Source organism: Lacerta agilis, chromosome 12 (assembly GCF_009819535.1).
Source record: "Lacerta agilis isolate rLacAgi1 chromosome 12, rLacAgi1.pri, whole genome shotgun sequence".
In the NCBI taxonomy this organism is placed as follows: Eukaryota; Metazoa; Chordata; class Lepidosauria; order Squamata; family Lacertidae; genus Lacerta; species Lacerta agilis.
Genome location: NC_046323.1, coordinates 36,248,467 through 36,268,059, shown reverse-complemented (window position 1 = coordinate 36,268,059; position 19,593 = coordinate 36,248,467). Strand labels below are relative to the sequence as shown.

The 19,593-nt window shown below is 43.7% G+C and overlaps 1 protein-coding gene across 1 annotated transcript in view; it reads right to left on the bottom strand.

Moving 5' to 3' along the window:
• KIAA1217 (KIAA1217 ortholog) overlaps positions 1-19,593 on the bottom strand; it is a 355,180-nt gene that overhangs the window by 59,274 nt on the left and 276,313 nt on the right. The window contains 2 exon segments of the mRNA XM_033164922.1: positions 13,694-13,787; positions 15,671-15,869. Of these exon segments, the coding sequence (XP_033020813.1) occupies positions 13,694-13,787; positions 15,671-15,869 (293 nt within the window).

Sequence of the window (19,593 nt, the reverse complement as noted above, 5' to 3'; positions counted from 1 at the left end):
TCAGCAGAAGACAGTTCCCACGTTTCTTTAGGGAATTAAGCATTCTAGTGAATGTTCCAGCCCAATTCCTCTCTCTTTAATGCTGGCTTCTCTGCAACAAACACAACAGAACATCTTGTTTTGCCAGTCTACAACAACTGCACTGGCTTCTGGTCTTCAGACGAGCACAATTCAGGCTTTGACCCTTACAGCCCTTTGCAGAGGACCATAGGAAGGAATACAGGAATCTGCCTTATATACAGAGTCATACCAGTGGTCCGTCTAGCTCAGCTCTGTCAACACCAAAGGGCCATGACTCTCCGGCGTCTATCACAGCCCTACCTAGATGGAGGAGACTGAACCTGGGGCCTTCCGCACGCTAATCATGTTCTCTACCACTGAGCTATGCCCCTTTCCTAAACGTATCTCAAGCATTGTTTGCTCGCACATGAAGATCTTCCTTAGAGGTATTTCTTTAAAAATCCTCTGTTTGTGGTGCAACAGGAAACGGGGACTTTTCAGTGGCGACACCCTGTTTTTGAAATGCTCTACCAAAGTAGCACTGCATGCCACTGATTTTGTTAACTTTTCGCCACCATGTACCTACTTATTTGCCCAGGCTTTTTACAGCTGCTTGGTCCTTGCATTTATTTATTTATTTTATAATTACCGGCATTTATGGCATTGGTAGTTTTGCTGCATGTTTGTTTTTTAAAAAAATTTCCTGGATTTGTTCTGGGAACCCTTTAGGCTTGAAAAAAATAAGAAACCCTTAAAGGTTGAAAAGTGGAATTCCACCCCAAGGGCTTTACAGATTGCCCCATCAGCTCTGGTTTTCAAAAGGACCTTTGAAGAACCAATTGTTTCAAGTGACTTTTAGCAGAGGTTCTTTGTTCTGAGGGCTTGCTTTTGCTTACTGGATGGCTACAGTTATTTTTCCGCTGCATTTTAAATTGTGTTCTTAATGCTTTAATTAATTTTAAGGATTGCTTGGCTGGGCCTTTTTTGAGATTTTGTTAACTACTGTTTTCATTCATGGCCTTTTATCAAAATTATGTTTTATAGTTTTATGTAAGGTGCCTAGGGAGGGCCCTAGAAGGCAGCCTACAAATACTGACAGAAATAAGAAGTATTATTGATTGCCTGCTCCTCTCCCTAAGGTCCCAGGGTGAGTTAGAAACACAGTACAGTGGTACCTTGATTCAAGAACAGCTTAGTTTCTGAAGAACTTGGATTAAGAACGCTGCAAACCACTGAAGTACAGTGCTCCTCAAACCCAACCTGAGATGTCTCGGAAGGATGCCATGGCCAACAGTATCGAAAGCTGCTGGGAGCAGGGCCGTCTTAAGGAGATCGGTCGCCGTGGCGCAGTGATCCCTCCGGCGCCCCCGGTGTACTGCCTCTCCGCTGCCTCCCTCTCGCGCTTGCCGCCCCTCGGGAGGAGGGGTGGGCAAGCAGGGGATGAGGGGCGTGGCGCTGGAGCGGCGTGGGGCTCTGTGCGCCCTTCCAGTGCTCCCGGGACGGGAGGCGAGGGCGGCCGGCTCGCAGCCCACTGGGGACCGGCATGGGCAGCAGCGGCTGCGCCACCAGCGCATGAGCGCCCATCCAACAGCCCGCCCTTGGGGGGGCGGTATGCCGGTGGGCTCGATCCTTCCGGCGCCCCCATGCGTCCGGGGGAGAGCGCTGGCAGCGCAAGCACCCGGCCGCCCGTGGGGGCGGGTTGGGGAGGGGGCGCCCAGTATGCCAGTGGGCTGGGGGGGCGCCCCTGGGGGCCCGGCGCCCTGGTGCGCCGTGCCACCAGCCCAAATGGACGAGACGGCCCTCTCAAGGAGAGAAAGCATCTCTCTCCTGATAAATGTCATCAGCAAGGGCAACCAAGGCAGTTTCAGCTCCATGACCATGCCTGATACCAGACTGGAACAATTAAAAAAAGTTACCATAAAAACAGAAATTCATAAATAACAGGGGTCTTATGGGCCAGGAAAAGCCTGGGCTAAAAATTTGCATCTTCACATGTTGGAATTTGTTGTTTTTATTCTGTAATTATTATTGGTTTTTGAACATTTTACTGCTTTTGAGCTGCCTGCACTGTTTGTGAACATAATATTGACATGTTGTACAAACAAGGTTAAGGAGGTTGGAAAATATTTCTTATCTTTTCTAAGTGTTTGAGGGAAAATAACCTTGCCATCGTTCTATGAATCCAGATGTTTCCATCCTTAAGGGTTTGATTAAAGACAGCAGGAAGAGGTGTTATAAAACATTCAGAGATGAATTTTAAGACTTCAGACCTTCAAGAGCGAGTTCAAGCTCATTAGCCTTCAGCATTTCTCCATCTTCATAAAGGAGTCTAGAGAAATGTATCTGTAATCGGTAATTTCCATATCCAATAAGCTATTTTCATTGTAATGAGTTTTGGGCTCTATGATTTTATGAAACGCTACCACTACCCCCAAACCTCATAGGAACAGTTTCCAAAATATGCAGTTATGTACAAGATCAACAATTTTTCTTCAGCACAATAGAGAATGCAATATCCATTTTCCGATTTCTATTTCTTTTTTTAGAAAAAAGAAAGAAAGAAAGAAAGAAAGAAAATGCATTAGTAACTGATCTTGCAAATCAAAACAAATTCAGGCCTGTCTGGCTCTCCTATATACTAATTCAGCATCTTTGGAGTTTGTTGTGCTTCCATATTTGCAATTCTTTGTCCTCTGCCAAAGCCAAATAAAACTATAAAACAGCTTCAGATTAAAACAAGATCAACGAGAAACATAACCTTTTCAGTATCAAATAGCGTTGTCAAGCAACTTGATTTAAAAAAAATATGTTTTCTATTATAAGACTATGGAACAGGTTAGCATAAAACCAATACAAAAGAAAAGCAAAAGAATGCACAAATCATCCTTTGCCATTTGTACAAGATTACACCTGTAAGCAGATGTTGTATTAAAAATAAGAACACTGGACTTCAGGGGGAATAAATATATTGCATACCCATTTCCCCCCATTGCTTGCTCTCCAGCTCACTAAAGGAAAATAAACATATTGTGGCTTATCTCCTCTCCCCACCCTGACTCGATCCACATATAGCAAGATACAAATATATTTGCAAATCTTATGACACTGGGTTCTTAAGCATTGACAAATATTCATACACTGCACAATTGGTAGGGTGCTACAGGCTCTGGTGTTCCTACCTAGACTGGAAAAAGCTGTTATATTTTATCTAGTTCCTTTAGTGGAATACTATAAGTTGGGACCATGCTTGCATACACACCACACTTTTAGAGCACACGACTTTCTCCAAAGAATCCTGGAAACTGCAGTTTACCCCCACAGTACTGCAATGCACGGCACCCTTAAGCTATAGTTCCCATAATTCTTTGGGGGGTAAAGTCATGTGCTTTAAATGTGGTTTAAATGGTGTACACACAGCCAGCTGAGGGATAAAGCATATGTACTGTATGACAAAATTTCCATGTTCAATCTCTAGGTTTTTTGTTTTTGTTTTTTAAAAAAGATGGATACTGAGTGACAGGACACCTCTGCCTGAGGCGGGGGAGCCATTGCCAGTCCAAGTGCACAGTAATGGGTTATTTTGACAGGATACAGGGCAGCTTCCTACTTCTACAGTAATATAGGCTGCTAGCGTGTGACAATTTTAAAGCTAGGGTGGTAAATATGCATAGGCCAAGTCATGGTTGGAATGAGTCTCATGACTTGACCAGATAGCTTCCCTGGAGAGGGGGGAAATAAGGCTGAGGAATGCAAACTGTGAGGTGTATGCCTTGGACCCTTTCATAGCCTTAACACCCAACTGCAGTTTCCCCTCAAACTTTCCCACAGAGTGCAGAGATGCAGGGTAGCTCCTCTTCATCAGGGCCAGAAACATCTCCCCCAGTGCAGCATGGCAGGATACGTTCATGTGTTAAAACATGAATCTGAGCAGCATTGTGCTACCAAACAAAAGGTGACTGTTCTAGGAAAGGTCCCCTGACAAATCCTCACCCAGGGCTGGCCCTACCACGACGCAGTGTGAGGTGGCTGCTTCAGGCGGCAGATGTTGGGGTGTGGGGCAGGCTGTGGTGGTGAGGTGTTAAACACAGGACTATGTGCCACACAGCCTGCCCCATACCCCCTAAGCCAGCACGCTGCCCTCGGGTGCAATGAAGAATGCTGTCCTGTTGTCAGTGTTGAAGTAAAACTCAAACTACCCGTCCAGTCAGCTTCACTATGCATGGAGTGGGAGAGGATGCCATCTTGGCCTTCACGTCAAGACAGCAAAATGCCTTGACAGGAATAATGAGCACAGAGTTATCCGATAGCAGGTTATAGAGTGCTACAGAAAAGTCTTAATAAAGGCATGAGTTTTGAGAAAGGAAATGCTGGTGGTCAATGAGCAGGAACAAGTAGCAACTGCCAAGGCCACAGAGGCCTGAACAACAAACAGGTCATTGGAGTGGTTGCCTTGCCTGTAAGCAATATGAAATGTAGAGCCAAGGGGAAAGCATTCTGGGAAGGGTATGAATCCAACCTTTTTTTCTTGAACCAAGAACAGTATTGTCCCTTTAATTAGAAGTTTGAGAACCGCTGTTTTTTTTACTTTCTGGGACATGGTGAAATGCTGCCTTAGGCTTCATTATGCCAAAATGTAATGAAATACACAGACGGTTCTATAGCAGCAACCACAATGGCAACGTTAGCCTACAAACCTGAGGAAAATATGTCTAAATTGGGGCCTTTTTACAGTGTGTGTGGGAAGGGGGAAGTGCCCCAAATCACTCTCTGGAAGAAATGGGGAATAAAACCCAATTCTAGAGAGCCCAACTGGCAGAAATTGAGAAGGGGAGTGGAGTCTGTGTGCGACAAACAATCTAAGCCTATAGCTCTAATTGCCAAGATGAGCTGCTGCAGGGGTCACCCCTTGTGTCACCCTTGAGAAGCACATAGAGCTGATGAAAGAAGTCTTTCCCGCTCCCTCTCTCAGTTCCAGGTGCTTTTCAAGGTTCTGATTAATTCATTGGAACCCAACTTTTAACCCAGATCAATTGGGAAAGTGACGTGTGTGCCTGCACACTTTCTCTTTTGCCATATCTGTGGTGGTGGTGGTGGGGAGGGGGAGCTGATCTGAGGCAGGGAGGAGGGAGAAAGACAAGTGACCAGAGGGTGGCACTCATTACATTTGCTCAAAACTCCAAAAAGGTGGCTGACCTCTGGCTTACTGCACATGGGGGGAGATACCTTCCACATTGCTACAAGAACTGACATGGGTATTCTACAGTGAAAGGACCCCATGTGCTATGTCCTTCCAGCTAGTTCAGTCATGGTGGTGCAGCACCCACAATTTGGAGGAACTGTTTTGCAGTTTACACCTCATCAATGGTGTAGTGCCAAATTTTGAACTGGAGGTGTCCATGTTGGCAGGCCCCACAGCCACGCACCAAGGAGCGTCCAATAATGCAGGCAGCTGTGTCGACCCATTATTACATATGCACAGATACAAACACCCTCCAAAGAGCAGCAGTACATAATACCCCCCCCCCCCAGTTTGTGAGCATCAAGCTGAGTGTAACCCTCTGCATAGATTCACGAGTGTAAGCTTTGCTGCTCTCGGTGGTGCTAACTTCTGACTGCAAGCTCTCAGCTTCAGCTTGGAAGGCACGTTGGTCTTTCACAAAAAGGATCTTCAGCCAGCTGGAATGCAGCTGTCAGTTTTTAATTAGAAACGCAAACGGTCTTGAAAAGAAGGCTTTCCATTTAAACCATTAAAACATGAAGTAGGAACCCCACTGAAGAAGAAAAAAGAAAGAGAGGAAATATCCAGCTTCTGCTACCCCCTTTCCCCTGTTACAAACAAAACTGAAAACCTCATTCTCCTTCACTTGGACTGAAGATGGTCCAAGAGTTACGAGGTGCTCTCGTAGATGATGCCATTACTCCCACTTCAAAAAAGTCCTGGAACTGAACACCCAACCCAACAATATACCACTGGATCCTGAGGTAGAAAGGGGGACATGCAGAATGGCTTTCCAATTTTTCGGTAGCATTTGCACTTCCCATTCCTCCCCGCCCCCAGGCATGCCTCAGCCACCACCACATACATTCACTGTCTTTTGCATTTTAGAAACCATTTCATCTGGGATGTAGCAACTTCAGTGAAGCATCTGCGGATCACTAGTGAAGGTGAAAGGGAGGCATCCGCCACCACACCCAATCAACACCCAGACCATACTCCATGGCTGTTTGGTTTTTCCGTTAAGGCCTGGGTTCCTTTTGACTGGAGAGGTAGCAGCAAATTAACAGCTCATTTGTTATTTATTAGCCCACTCTCCTCGCAGAATGGGACCCAATACATCAGAGACAACGTTTAAAAGCTCAAGGAGGCACCTGGGTCTGAACAAATTCAGAGCCCAGTGGAAACCGAGTAATATATTCTGGAAGTCAACAAAAGCCAAGCGAGCATATTTCATTCCTCCCGTTACGCGTCACACAAAATTATAGTTTTGCTTTCTCAAGATTATGCCAGCCTATAACCTCCCTTTAAAAAAAATAATAATCTATAAACCATTTAGCCCCACACAAATTTTGCATCTCTCTCCACAGCCGTGGCTTACCTTACATGGTCCAGTAAAGCTCACTTTTCTAGCAGGAGTCTTTGAGGTAGTGCAACACAAAGCACTTGTGTCTAACGCTGCCCTTCAGGTCTCCCAAAAAACTGAACTGACATGCTCCCGTTTGCCGAGAGAAGTTTCAGCGGGGGGGGGGGGGAATAAGGAGGTCTGAAGGAGGAGCTGCCTCCTCATTCAAACGATTTCACGGCCATTTGGGAGGCTTTTGCTTTCACTGCACAAAAGTTAAATCTGAGCATAGACTGCGTTTTCCTGCCCTGTTCCGGAAATCAGGATAACCAAAACCAATGCTGAGCTAACGAGAAATGCTTCTTCCATGTGTTCTGCTTGGCAGACACCACGAGCCATGGCAAGGAAACACGTGATGTTTATAAATACAATATGGCTTGTGTTGTCATAACCTCTCAATGACAAAGCACTAGAAAGAAGCAGACAGCGATGCTGCGGGAAGGATGAGGTTTGGTATCCTGCGGACAGTCGATATCAAGCCGACGTGCAGTCACATCTCTCCCCTAAAGTAAACAGAGTCCCACGCCAAGTAGCAGGAGCAGAGAAGCACCAGATGGGACCTTTTAAACGAATCTGAAGGAGCCTCAGCCATACCAGACTTTAAAAAATACTAATTGCTTAAATATCTGCTTTCTGCGCCAGATAATGGGCCCGGTGTTGCAACTCTAAAACAAACGACTTGTTTTGGGGGATTGCCGGCTGTTCTGCAATCCTAATCCAGGACATTTGCCTGACTTCTTCTCTTTCCTCCATCAAAAGAAAAGGAAAGGGAGGGTGGGAAGGAAACACTTTTTCATCTTGCTTTTCCGGCTTGATTGATTGAATATAAGAACATATGAGCCCTGCTGGACGTGTCCAAAGGTCCGTCTAGCCCAGCATCCCGGCCAACCGGATGCCTGTAGGAAGGACACCCTCTGCCCCTTCTGCAGTTTCCAGCAAGTGGAATTCAGAAGCATTGCTGCCCCCAACAGTGGAGGGAGAACACAGCCAACGTGGCTAGCAGCCAATGACAGCCTTACCCTCCACGAATTTGTCTAAGCCTCTTTAAAGCCATTCAAGAGGGTGGCCATCGATCTATCTTCGGGGAGCAGATTCCACAGGTTAACAGTATGCTCTTTGTGAAGTTCTCTCTTTTGTGCGTCCCGAGACCTCCATCACTCTGCTTTATTGGATGTCTCAAGAGTTCTAGCATTATGAGAGTGGGAGAAAACTCATACCCTCAGCTGCTGGCCTTCCCCCCCCCCCAAAAAAAGCCTCCAAATATTACAACCAATCTATATAGATGAGATTCTGACTGAAATGAGCATGGGGGACAGGGCAGTCCTGTTTACTGCAAAAAGAGCCCTTGGAACACAACCTCTGAGCCCAATTCGCCCTTGATCCTTTGAGCCCCAGGCTGAAGAGATGAAAGAAGTAAGCCAGCCACTACACTTGCCAGGCCTGGCCATTGGGGTGTGTGTGTGTGTGTGTGTGTGTGTGTGTGTGGAATTGATACGCTGCCCCATTTGCTCAGGGCTGCTCTCCAGTGCCAAGGGTACATAAACACCAGCAGCTTAAAGCACAGTAAAGACATCCGCACCCCTCACAATTCTGCATTTCAAGTCACATTTGCCCATTGTTGTACACACCTGAAAGGGGGTGGGAATGTCCCCCCCCAGCCCCCCTCCTATTCAACAAACTGCTTTCTGAGCACATGCAATGGCTAACGCGAATGTACACACCTCAGCTTAACCGAGAAGTGAATGTGCCTTGCACCTTCAGATCTGATGGCGGCTAGTTGGAAGGGAAATGCATCAAACGGCAGCATCTCACAAGAAACAACAGGATAGTTATGGATTGTAGCTAACCTCCACGTGTACGTGGTTTCAAACACCGCTAGCTGGGAGCACATTGTAGCCTGAGCAAATGGTAATGGCATACACAACCCAAGACAGCAGCATATTTGCACCCCACCATTCTGGGGGGCCAGAGGGATTTGTTTCTGAATGTTCGACAGTCTTTTGCCATTAACAGAAATTTAGTCATTTGCCATTAGCAGAAACTTAAGTCATTCACCTGTTTGGGCCCTAAGGATGTCCAAATGCAGGCATTCCACTTTGCAAATGCAGGAAAGATACCTAACTGCTTTAAATAGGCTGCTAATATATTCTTACAAGCCATGAAGCTTCATGGTGGGCAGGCACAAAACTAGACAAGAAGAAAAATGGTCAGGGCAATATATAATTTTGCTTATCAGTGATATAATATAAACCCTACCAAAAAACAAAAACAAAAAACCCATGCAGAACAAATATACTCACAAAGTTTCAAGCAATAAATGACATCTGCACAATCTCTGGTTTTGACCTAATTTTAATTCTCCCCCTCTCTCTGTCTCTCAATTCAGTGGAGCTGGTCTCATGCTCTCATTTCATTCAGTCCTACAACTGTCATCAGAAACATGGAGGGGAAGGATCTGCAGCATTTCAGGGAGCTTCTTGAAAGTCTTTATTTAGTTATGACTTTCTCACATTTAATAAAAGTTAAATTAAAATACGTGTTTAATAAAAGTTAAATTAAAATATGTGTTTAATAAAGTTCTGCTCACGACATGCACTGGCTACAATAAGCTCCAGAAAAATTAAAACAGCAGGAGGGGCGCAGTTTACGCTCCTGAATTTCTTTGGATTCTGCACATCTAGTTTAAATTTGATGCATTTTTCGCTGCAATCATATGACACAGTTTCACAGCTCATCAAATTTGCAGCTTTGTTCACCGATGCTCCAGAGCCACTTCATGCCACCGTTTCTCCCTATTTATCATTTCTATAGCATACTCATTTTGCATCTATCCTCAAAACAACCCAGTGAGATAGGCCACTATTATTCCTGTTCATAAGATGGCTACCAGAACTGAGACTTGCCCAAGGCCACAGAAACAGTCACTGGCAGAGGTGGGACCCATAGTCTTGAACACTCCTTCTACAAACAGTGATTCCTCAGGAATGTAACCCAGGTTATTCGGGGGGGGGGGAGTATGTAACGGCCATTAGATGAAATTACGGATTGCGTAAAATGGGGTTTGAGAGAAACATCATTTATTGGAAAGATGGCTTTCTAAAATGTGGAAATTGCTTAAAATAAATAAATAAATATACTGTATTCCCCCCCGCCCCTCTGTTTTTGGTGAAATATTGGGAGTTCTGGCCACTAGGGGGCAACCTTCACCAGAAAGTTTAACCATGGGGGGAAGTAATGTGTAAAAGTTACCAAGTGGTGGGTTTTCCCTGTACAGTGGTACCTCGGGTTACAAACACTTTGGGTGACAGACTCCACTAACCCGGACGTAGTACCTCAGGTAAAGAACTTTACCTCAGGATGAGAACAGAAATCACATGCGGCGGCAGCAGGAGGTCCCATTAGCTAAAGTGGTACCTAAGGTTAAGAACAGACCTTTGGAACAAATTAAGTCTGTAACCAGAGGTACCACTGTAAACAACTGCATGAGAAATTCTTACAATTGTGGTGATAGAACTGGAACTTTACCTAATGCTATAAGTAGTGCTGGAGCCAGGATATTTTGTGATGTAGGCAAGGCTAACTACTTGCACCCCAAATACAGATTGTGTGTGTGTGTGTGTGTGTGTGTAAGATACAACAAAAAACCTAATCTGAATAGTCTGTGCCCTAGACAGCTGCCTAAGTTGGCCTAGTGACAGCAGCCACCTTGGCTAGAAGTAATTGTTTTTGCAAAAACATGAGTGAAAAGAGAATTTAAGCTGCGCAAAACAGGAGGTAAGGCATCAATGTAATACATGTGGCAGGTAACAATTTTTCATCAGCAAATACCGGTAGATACAATCCCATTTCCAGTGAAAGAAAGGGTTCAGTGTGGCTCTTTAACAGTCTGCACCTGAACTGTAGATACAGTGGCACTTTTTATTACTTTACTCTTCCTGAAAGAAGCTGCGTATGCAGTGAGGAAGTCGAATGAATTAATATCTTGACTCCCCCACCCCCAACAGCAAGGGTAATAACATTTCCCAGAAGGAAAAAAAAAATGCTTCCTTAGATTTAAGCCAGGGATATGTATGTCTGAGGAACAGAAGCCATATAAGAGATAACCCTTAAATCCAGCTGCCCCTTCTGAAAAAGAGTAAATTGGAAAATGGGAAGATGAAAAGGAGAAGGTGGACATGGACGAACCTCCACGGAAAGGCTTCGATAGTGTGTTTGGCATTTCTTGCCTCTGAAGTGGTTTTACCCTCTACGATCAATACTCGATGTGTGGAAGGGATGGCCAATCCTCCCGGATACAAGTCTCGCTTGGGTTAAAAAGTAATTAAAGCAGGTGCCCTCCAAGGCAGCAAACATTCTTTCCTTGCAATCTGTTCTGCTGGAGCAGTTCTAAACCAACAGCACCCTGGGCTGGTCTGCCATTTGAAAGGAAAAGGAAGCTGAACTTGATGGTGGAGAGCAAATCATCCACGCCCAACGGTCGTCCCCAACAATGCACTCAACTTTATTCAACAGCATATTATCAATGGCATAAAAATGCAGCCGGTCCTTCTGTCACACTGGGTCAAGCTAACTATATATATATACATGAACGAGAAACCTTATTACAACCTGAGAAGCATTAAGAGTTCCAGCTTCTGAGGACTGAAGGACAGTCTCGCCTGTTAATAGACGTTGGACCTACAAAGAAGTCTTTGCTTTGTGCACATAAAACTCCGGCTTGTTCCATTACAAGTACAGTCAAAGGAAGTGGAGCCAGGGAAAGATACCTCACCCAGCTCGCCTTTCATTATCCTGCTAATGCTTTCTCCATGCTGCTTACCGATGCCTCTCCTCATCCTCCCTCCCCATTTTTTTATGAGCTAAAATGTAACAAAAGCAGGTAACTGGGCGCTTCTTCAGTGAGGTCTCTGTCCCATCCTGCTAGGTTTTTAGAGGCACTTACCTGAAAGAACCGTTCCTTGAATGTGAACGCCATTCTGTCCATCTCCCCAATGGCTGCCCCAAGTTCTGACTCTGCTTAGCTCGTGAAAGCTAATAACATCACAGCTCCAAGCAAGCTGGCTGCAGATCAGGAAATGAATTTTCTTGGCAGAGGTGCACATTTTAACATGCCACCTGCCGTGTGACATACCTCCACAGAGTCACTGGAGAGCCGGGCAGAAGTAGAGAGAGAAACCGTTTCACAGAAAGCAACACCTCCCTGCCCAGCGTATATATTTAGAAATTACCAGCCCCTGCTACGTTAATAACTCCAGCAAGGCTTTAATGCACTCAGACTCCAAATGCAAAGCACCAAAGTGGGCGTGCAAGAAAACTCTGAAACAGATGCACGGTTATAAAGGCCGTATTTTTACAGGTGGTTTTTCACAACGTTTGACATCCGCTTCAAAGTCCTATATGGCTTACTAAAAAAACCAAGCGGCCACTTGGTAATAACACATTCCTTGGCCCGATACACTTAATGCATTTTATCCAGAGGAACATACATCAAAGAATATTTTCCTTAAGGAAAGATTTCACCTGAACAGCAACAAAAAAAGACACTTAACAGGGTTTCTCACGGGCAGCAAAAGCTTGCCGCCATTTTAAAACGGCTATTTTGTACCAGCAGCCATTTATTACTTCTTTTGGAATGCAACGGCTATGAAGGTGTGGCCTTAAATAGATCCCAAACAAAAACGAACTAGTTGCACCTGAATCCTGTCCCACGTGCTAAAGAGATCCCACATGCAAATCGATCCTCTTCAGCACAGGGACGGGGAAGCTTTTCCAGGCTGTGGGCTGCATTCACTCAAAGGAGACCTCCTTGGGACTGCATGCCATTGGTGCAAAGGACCAAAGGTAAACACTGGCGTAGCAAGAGGCAAACATAGGCAAAGCAACAGGTGTGACTCTTATGTTTGTACAGTAGGCCACATTCTCCGAATGCAGAACCCAGAGGTTTATAAACACGGAGGGAGAGCTGTCTCCATCCAGGAAGGCAAGAGGCATCACCACAGTCCAAGGTCTCGTTCCAGCCTGGCAAAACCATTTGAGGTGAAGGAACAGGGAGGATCCATGGCCTAGGGAGAGGGGTTGTAGCCTGGGCAAAATTCAAGGGCTAACAGAGAATTTGGCCCCAGATCCTTAAGTTCCCCACCTCTGCTTTAATATTTTACAGCTGGCCAGGGAGAGCAGCCGCTAGCTACGTCAATTTAAATTACACAAAGCACAAATAAAGATTTGGGACTGTGTCTCATCCACATCAATATTGATAAGCTGAAGAGTTAGACCTATAATGAAAACGTCACTGAGCTCAACAGGGCTTGCTCCTGAAGCGACTACATAAGACTGCGAGGTTTTCGTTTTGGTGTAAGTTGCACAAATGCCTAACCTAATTCTCCCAAATTAAACCAATGTGGGAGCAAGGATGTAAGGATTTTGGGACACGATTCAACCCATCACACAGCCAGAGGGTACAATCCAAAGCACATCTATGCAGAAGTAAGTCCCACTGAATTCTATAAGGCTTATTCCTTGTTCGATATGGCTTATTTGTGGGACAGGAGTATAGATGTAGTCAGCAACACTTTGCCTCCTAGAAGGCAGTATGAAACTATCTTAAGATTCAAATAAACTGTCTTGGTTTGGTTAAGCAGCTGAAGGCAGATCCCTTTGCCTTTCAAAGTATGATTTCTCACCACCAGGACTAAACAGTTATCTCCTGGAGTAGACACTAGTGGGAACCCTGATTAACACTTCACAGAAGTTTCTCCTAACCTCTGTTGTGTTGGATTGTATTATGAGATCCTGAATTAAGCAAGAACCTTGGTGAGCACCAATAGCAGTTACTACCAAGGGAGAGGGTTGAGGACTCCCCATCATTTACTAACCAGTAAGCAAACAGAATCTGCACCAGGAATATTGATCAGCCTTTGAAAGGAGCCATTGTGGCAGATTTTCAAGCATTGTTTAACAGACTTTTTTTGGGGGGGGATTAAGAGATAAGTGCAGGCATGTGTGCTACCCCTTGCAGGTTTTTATCATACATAAAGAGACAATTAGAGAACAACAAGAAAAAAACCATGACTTACCCTTATATCTCCATTTACAGCTCTGGGCATGTGATTGAAAGCATGCGCAGGATCCTTGTTGTAAACTTTAAGGAAAGATCTGTCTTGAATGTTCCTAGAATTGAGAACAAAAAAAAGTAACTAAGAGTTGAAATAACATTAGTTTACCCAGTTTGCTGTTCCTAGCCCTAACAATTCAGATATCACCATGGTAGGAACCAACCAATGAAAAACTCTCTACAACAGACAAACAGACAGACACCTCAGCTCTTACTTATCCCTTGGGAGGCATACTGTAATTCTTTCAGAAGAAATACACACCCAATCAAATTAAGATATTTTTTCAGTTTAATTAAAGCTACTGGGTGCCGGGACTTATGAAAGCAAAGCCCATTTTACATTTGTAATATTTTCAATTAAGGTCAGTTGTTCTTCACCAACAATGAACTCAGATTTCCCCTCCTTTTTGAAATAAACATAAACCAAAATAAAACCTCATTTTTTAAAAAAAGAAAGCAGGAGAATACTTGCACATATTCAATCTCCCTTGACCCAAATCCTATGCTTGATAACATAAGTCCTATGAATTCAGGAGGGCTTACTTCTGAGTATACATATCTGGAATCCAGCTGCAAATCATTTCTAAACATATTAACCAATATCAGCTCTGTCAATTTTGACTCAAAATGGGCAAAAGACAATAGGGAGGAAAGAGCTTCCATTTCAAAATTAGTTTAAAGAAGTTTAAAGATAAGTTTACAGTTAACAAAGCTGTAACATTGATGCAACAATTTAAAAAGCCAGTTGTATTCCAGTCAGCTTCAAAACCTACCTTACGAACAGTTTATGGATTAAAGACCTGAAACAATCCCTGCCTTTTTCTCCTTCAGGAATAATCGGCCACAAAGACTGCAATCTAAACACACTTATGTCCTCTTAAAACGACGCTGCCTTTCATTAAACACCCGTGATCTCCAGAGAATTTGCACATAAGACTGAATTCCTTTGCTCCAGGTGCAGCTACAAGTTTAGTGGGCTGATCTTAATCACTGGGATTATCAGGGGTGGGGGGTGGTGGGGAGAACACATGGTGAAGGATTTTTGGACAGGTCTCGTTTCTTTTAAAGTCACACTGCAGTTGGTAATTGCCTTGAATCTGTGTAACCAGTCAGAACTTGCAGTAATGCTGCTGTTGACTTCAAGCAGCGTGATAGGAAAAGCAGAGAGCTGAAGTGCAGGCAGATCTGCCCTAGCAGTTAAGAAGCATAGGGTTAATTAGACATTAAGCATGATTGAGAGTTAGCGCTGAAGGGTAACCACAGCAAAATGCCCACAGACATCCCTCAACGTGCTGTAACTCAGGCTGCACACACACCATCCCCCTTAAAAGCACATTCAAAACACTTCTTTTCCCTCAAAGAATCCTGGGCACTGTAGTTCACCCCCTCACAGAGTTACAATCCCCAGCAATTCGAGCAAACTACAGTGGCCAGAATTCTTTGAGGAGGGGGGGAAATGTGCTTTGAATGTGCTTCAGAGGTGTAGTGTGTACAACAGCCTTGGGCACAAAGGACAGTTCACAACACTATTCCCCACTTTTCAAGGATGGATCTACACTCGGAGCTTCTTAAGACAAAATACTGATTCAGACACAACAGGAAAAGCGAGCCGCTCATATACATATTCCTCTTCCTATAATTTAAAACAGAGACAAGGAACCTGTGGCATTCTGACTGCTTTTAGACTACACTTCAGCCATCTCCTGTCAGCATGGCCAGTGATATAGAAAGCTAAAGCTGCTTTCTGCCTTGGGAGTTTTCCCATCCCTCTTGCAGGAAAGATGTGAAAAGTTGTGCTTAGATAACAGGAGGATTTAGAGAGAGAGAAAAATGTGAACTCCTTCTTTCTTATCTGTATCACTTTTACACTGTACCATGTCTTAACAACCCAACCTAACCAAAGCAACATTACTATTATTGTTATTACTTACTTACTTACCTTACATCACTTAATTCATAATAGATATTCCTGCTCTCATCCTTGATGTATATTGCCACACTGGGGGACTCCAGCATTTTCATCGTCAGCTGCTGGGGGAAGGCACTTACAAAAAGGGCACGGATCGTATCTGTGCTCGTGATCTCATTGGGCATCCTTAGCTGTTTAGTTTCATCTCCGTATTGAAGGTACAAAACACCTATGAGGACAAAAAAAACAACAACAAGAAGAAGAACATCTTGGTTGACATGAATGAAGTAGAAATATCAAGCTTCATTCTGGATATGAGTTAAAGAGGCCTGTTTGCACAAAGGGCTCGTGATACATATATCAACTCTCTAATTCAGTATTGGAAAAGAAGTATAATTCTCTGCGGCTATTGATTATATGCTCTCAAGACGTACAGATGCTGTAAGGAATGTTTTTATTATTATTACTATTATTATTCTGTTCTTCAGCCAGGGCCATTTCAGTCTTGCAGCTGAAAGGATACATTTTCCGGTGGCTCAATATCTGCTGCAAACCTTGATGTCTGGCAAAGAGAGTTAAAAACCTGCAGAATGTTTCACCTCACTAGTTCAACATAAATATCTTAGTTTTGTCATTCTGTCCCTCTCATGCTGTGTGACTAGCATGATGTCTGGGTTCTTCAGTGATGCTTGTTGGGCAACTCAGAAGATACATATTCTAAATGTGTTTTTAAATAGTAATCTGGAGGAAGTCTCTGCTGGAAACTAGGATGGGCTCTGGCGGAAACTGTCCCTCTCCTCACTTTAAAAACAAAAACAAAAAACACAACCATGGTATTTGCGACAGCAACAGAAATGGGAAACTGATTTTTGAGCTTTCCAGATTGCTTTTAAAACGTTCTCGCCATTTTGCAAGGCCACAAAGGTGCCAGTTGGCCGAGCCTTATTCTCCCAACTGAACGTCTTAAAACTGCTTGGAAGCAGGGATGAGGGGTTGGAAGACTTGAGCATGAGCTGATGAAAACGTTACCTCTCATTTGGTTTTGTTTACTAATTTATTAAAGTCTTCCTACTTGATCTCAGGGTAGGATACATATTTCAACATTTTAGTCGCATATGTAACTTGATAAAGCAATAGATGAACTTGTTTGCTTGGTGAACAATAGATTTTGTGTGTGTGCGCACGCACGCACACACACACACACGCCTGTGTCTGTGTAGAAACTGGCCTACTATGCTTAGCTAAAAATGTACATTTGCTGCTTCTCCTACTTTTGCATCTGGCCTCACCTACCACTGGCATGGGGCCCTCAGAGGTTTTACAGAAGGGAATGCAGAAAAAGGTTCCCCATTCCTGTAATATAGGAACATAGGAAGCTGCCTTATATTGAGTGAGAACATTGGTCAATGGAGGTCACCTCTGTCTACATTGATTGGCAGACGTTCACCAGGGTCTCAGGCAGAGATCTTACCCATGATGGAATGTGGGACCTTCTGCATTCAAATCATGCATTAAATCACTAAAGTTATTATCTAATGATGGGATCTGCATCAGTCCACATATCCCTCTCCACATTTCCCCAATGACTTGTAACTGATTGTGTGTGTGTGTGTAACTTGACACTATTGCATCTGAATCCCCTGTCACCTCCTACAAGCCAATGAACATGGGATTAGGATGGTGAAGCACTAACATCATCACACCACATGGTTTTCAATCATACATTATCCAAGAGGTTCCTTCCACAAGTCCCACCAAAGACAGAGCAAGACACCATCCCTGCTGCAGACAAATATTAGTATCAAACAGGCACATTCAAAGCACTCTTTTTGGCGTCTGCTTAAAACAATTTTGTTTAGGCACACCTATCCAGACATGTTTTAACCCTTTTTTACCGTTGTTTTTTTTTAAAAATATTTCATTAAATGTTTTAAGTATTTTCAACTGATTTTATTGATAATTTTAATTTTCTTGTAAACCACTTAGAGGCTCTTCTACAATCTGCAATGAAGCGGGAAATAAATTTTGTATATCTGGATAGACAAAGATAACACAGCACCCTTTATCCAGGAATGAATTCTTTAGAGACAAGCAGAGACTTTCGATAACAATTAACACTTCTTGTAATGTGAGATAAGTTCCTTGGAATACTTTCATGGTTATTATTGCCATCCTCAGCACTAGCTTTTCCAGCTTTTCAAGGCATCCTTTCAGAGCTTGTCTTAAGGTCACCTTCATGATCTTTGTGGTATTTCTAGCCTGAGGCCTTAAGCATTATTTTCCATTAGTTATTCTCACCTACTTATACATATACTTCACACTTTTTAAAAGAAAGAGGGCTGCAATATTTCTGCCTGCACATAATCTTTCAGCGCGATCTGCTGCATAAAAAAAAAAACAGACAATAGCTAACCCAAAGTTTCTGGTACACCTTTTCTTTTTCTTTTTTGCTCTGGATAAAAAAAAAAAGTGTATGGTTTTGCTCACCTGGATGATGAAATTAAGTTCCAGGCTTAAAGCCAAGTAATCAGCCTATAAAAGTGACTAGGACTTAGACTGCGAAAGCAAACAAGGAGAAGAGTGAAACAACTAAATCCTATGCATAATTACTCAAAAGCAAGCTCCACTGTGTGCAATGAATAAGCAATGGAGCTTATTCTCCAGAATAGATGTGAAGACTGTAATGCAAACTTTTTGGCATGACTCTTGGGCTCTTGGTATTCACTGCTGAGTACTGATGGCAAGGAGACCTGGGACATTTTGTTTCCAGGGCACCTGGTACCTACAGTATAGACTTAGGTATCCAAGAGAACTACATTACCTAGGCTCAATGGAGCCCAATACACAATGTGGCAGCACTCTAGCTGCCAGTAAAAGAAATAAGGGATTATGATGATTCAGCATCTAGTCAATGCTTTTTCCAATCTTACAAGCCAGCAGCCAGGGTCACAACTGGTCTGGAGAATGGTAAGAGGCTCATGAAGCTGCTCTACATGGGAAAATGCACCAAATGGGATCAAATATGGATTACTGATCTCGTGACTACTTGATCTATGAGCAGCAAAAACAAAAAACACAAACCTGTTAGCACATTTGCAAAGCAGGGTTTGATATGGTTTCAAATTGGATGGGGGACTGTGTGTTGAGTGAGAGTCCTGCACTGCTGGACTACATAACCCTCCAAGTCCCTTCCAAGTCTTACAATTCTATGATTATAGAATGAGTTTGGAGATACCTGCTGGGGCTTCCTTGAAAACTCTTTGGGGATTGACAGTGTGTGCAGGACCTCTGATTACCTGCAGAAGGGCTGTAGCTCAGTGACAGAGCACATGCTCTGCATGCAAAAGGCCCCAGGTTCAATCCTTCACATCTCCAGATTAAAGCTTGGAAGGACCTTTGCCAGAAAAACCTGGAGAGCTGTGCTGCCGGTCAGTGTTGACAATACTGAGCTAGATGGTCCAAGGATCTCACTCAGTATAAGGCAGCTTCGTATTTGGAGGAAAGCTAATGGAGAACCCAGAACGCATTTCCCTTCCTTTTTCTCTTCCCCATGCCCATTCTTTTTCACTCCACCCCTTTCACCTATTTAGTTCACTGTGCCAGGTGAAGTCGTGTCATCCTGAAGTTGCACCTGTGGGAAAGCAGAAAGACCCTTGAAAGGGGCCCACAGTTTTATGGGAAAGGGTCGGGTTGTTTGGGGAAAGAAAAGGCTGAAGTTATTACGGGCCAGATATTCTGGAATTCGAGCTCTTTTTTTCACATTGCTGTATTTAAATTTTGTAGAAAACAGAAAATTCCCTCCCAAAATGAGACATAACATGAGTACCTGCTGCAAATGACAGATGAAAGAGTTGCATGAATTTACATTACTTTTTTATACTGGCCTATAAAACATAAGAAGCCAGTGAGGCTATCGAATAATGTTTTTGGAGATTAGCATGGTTTGCTGAGGT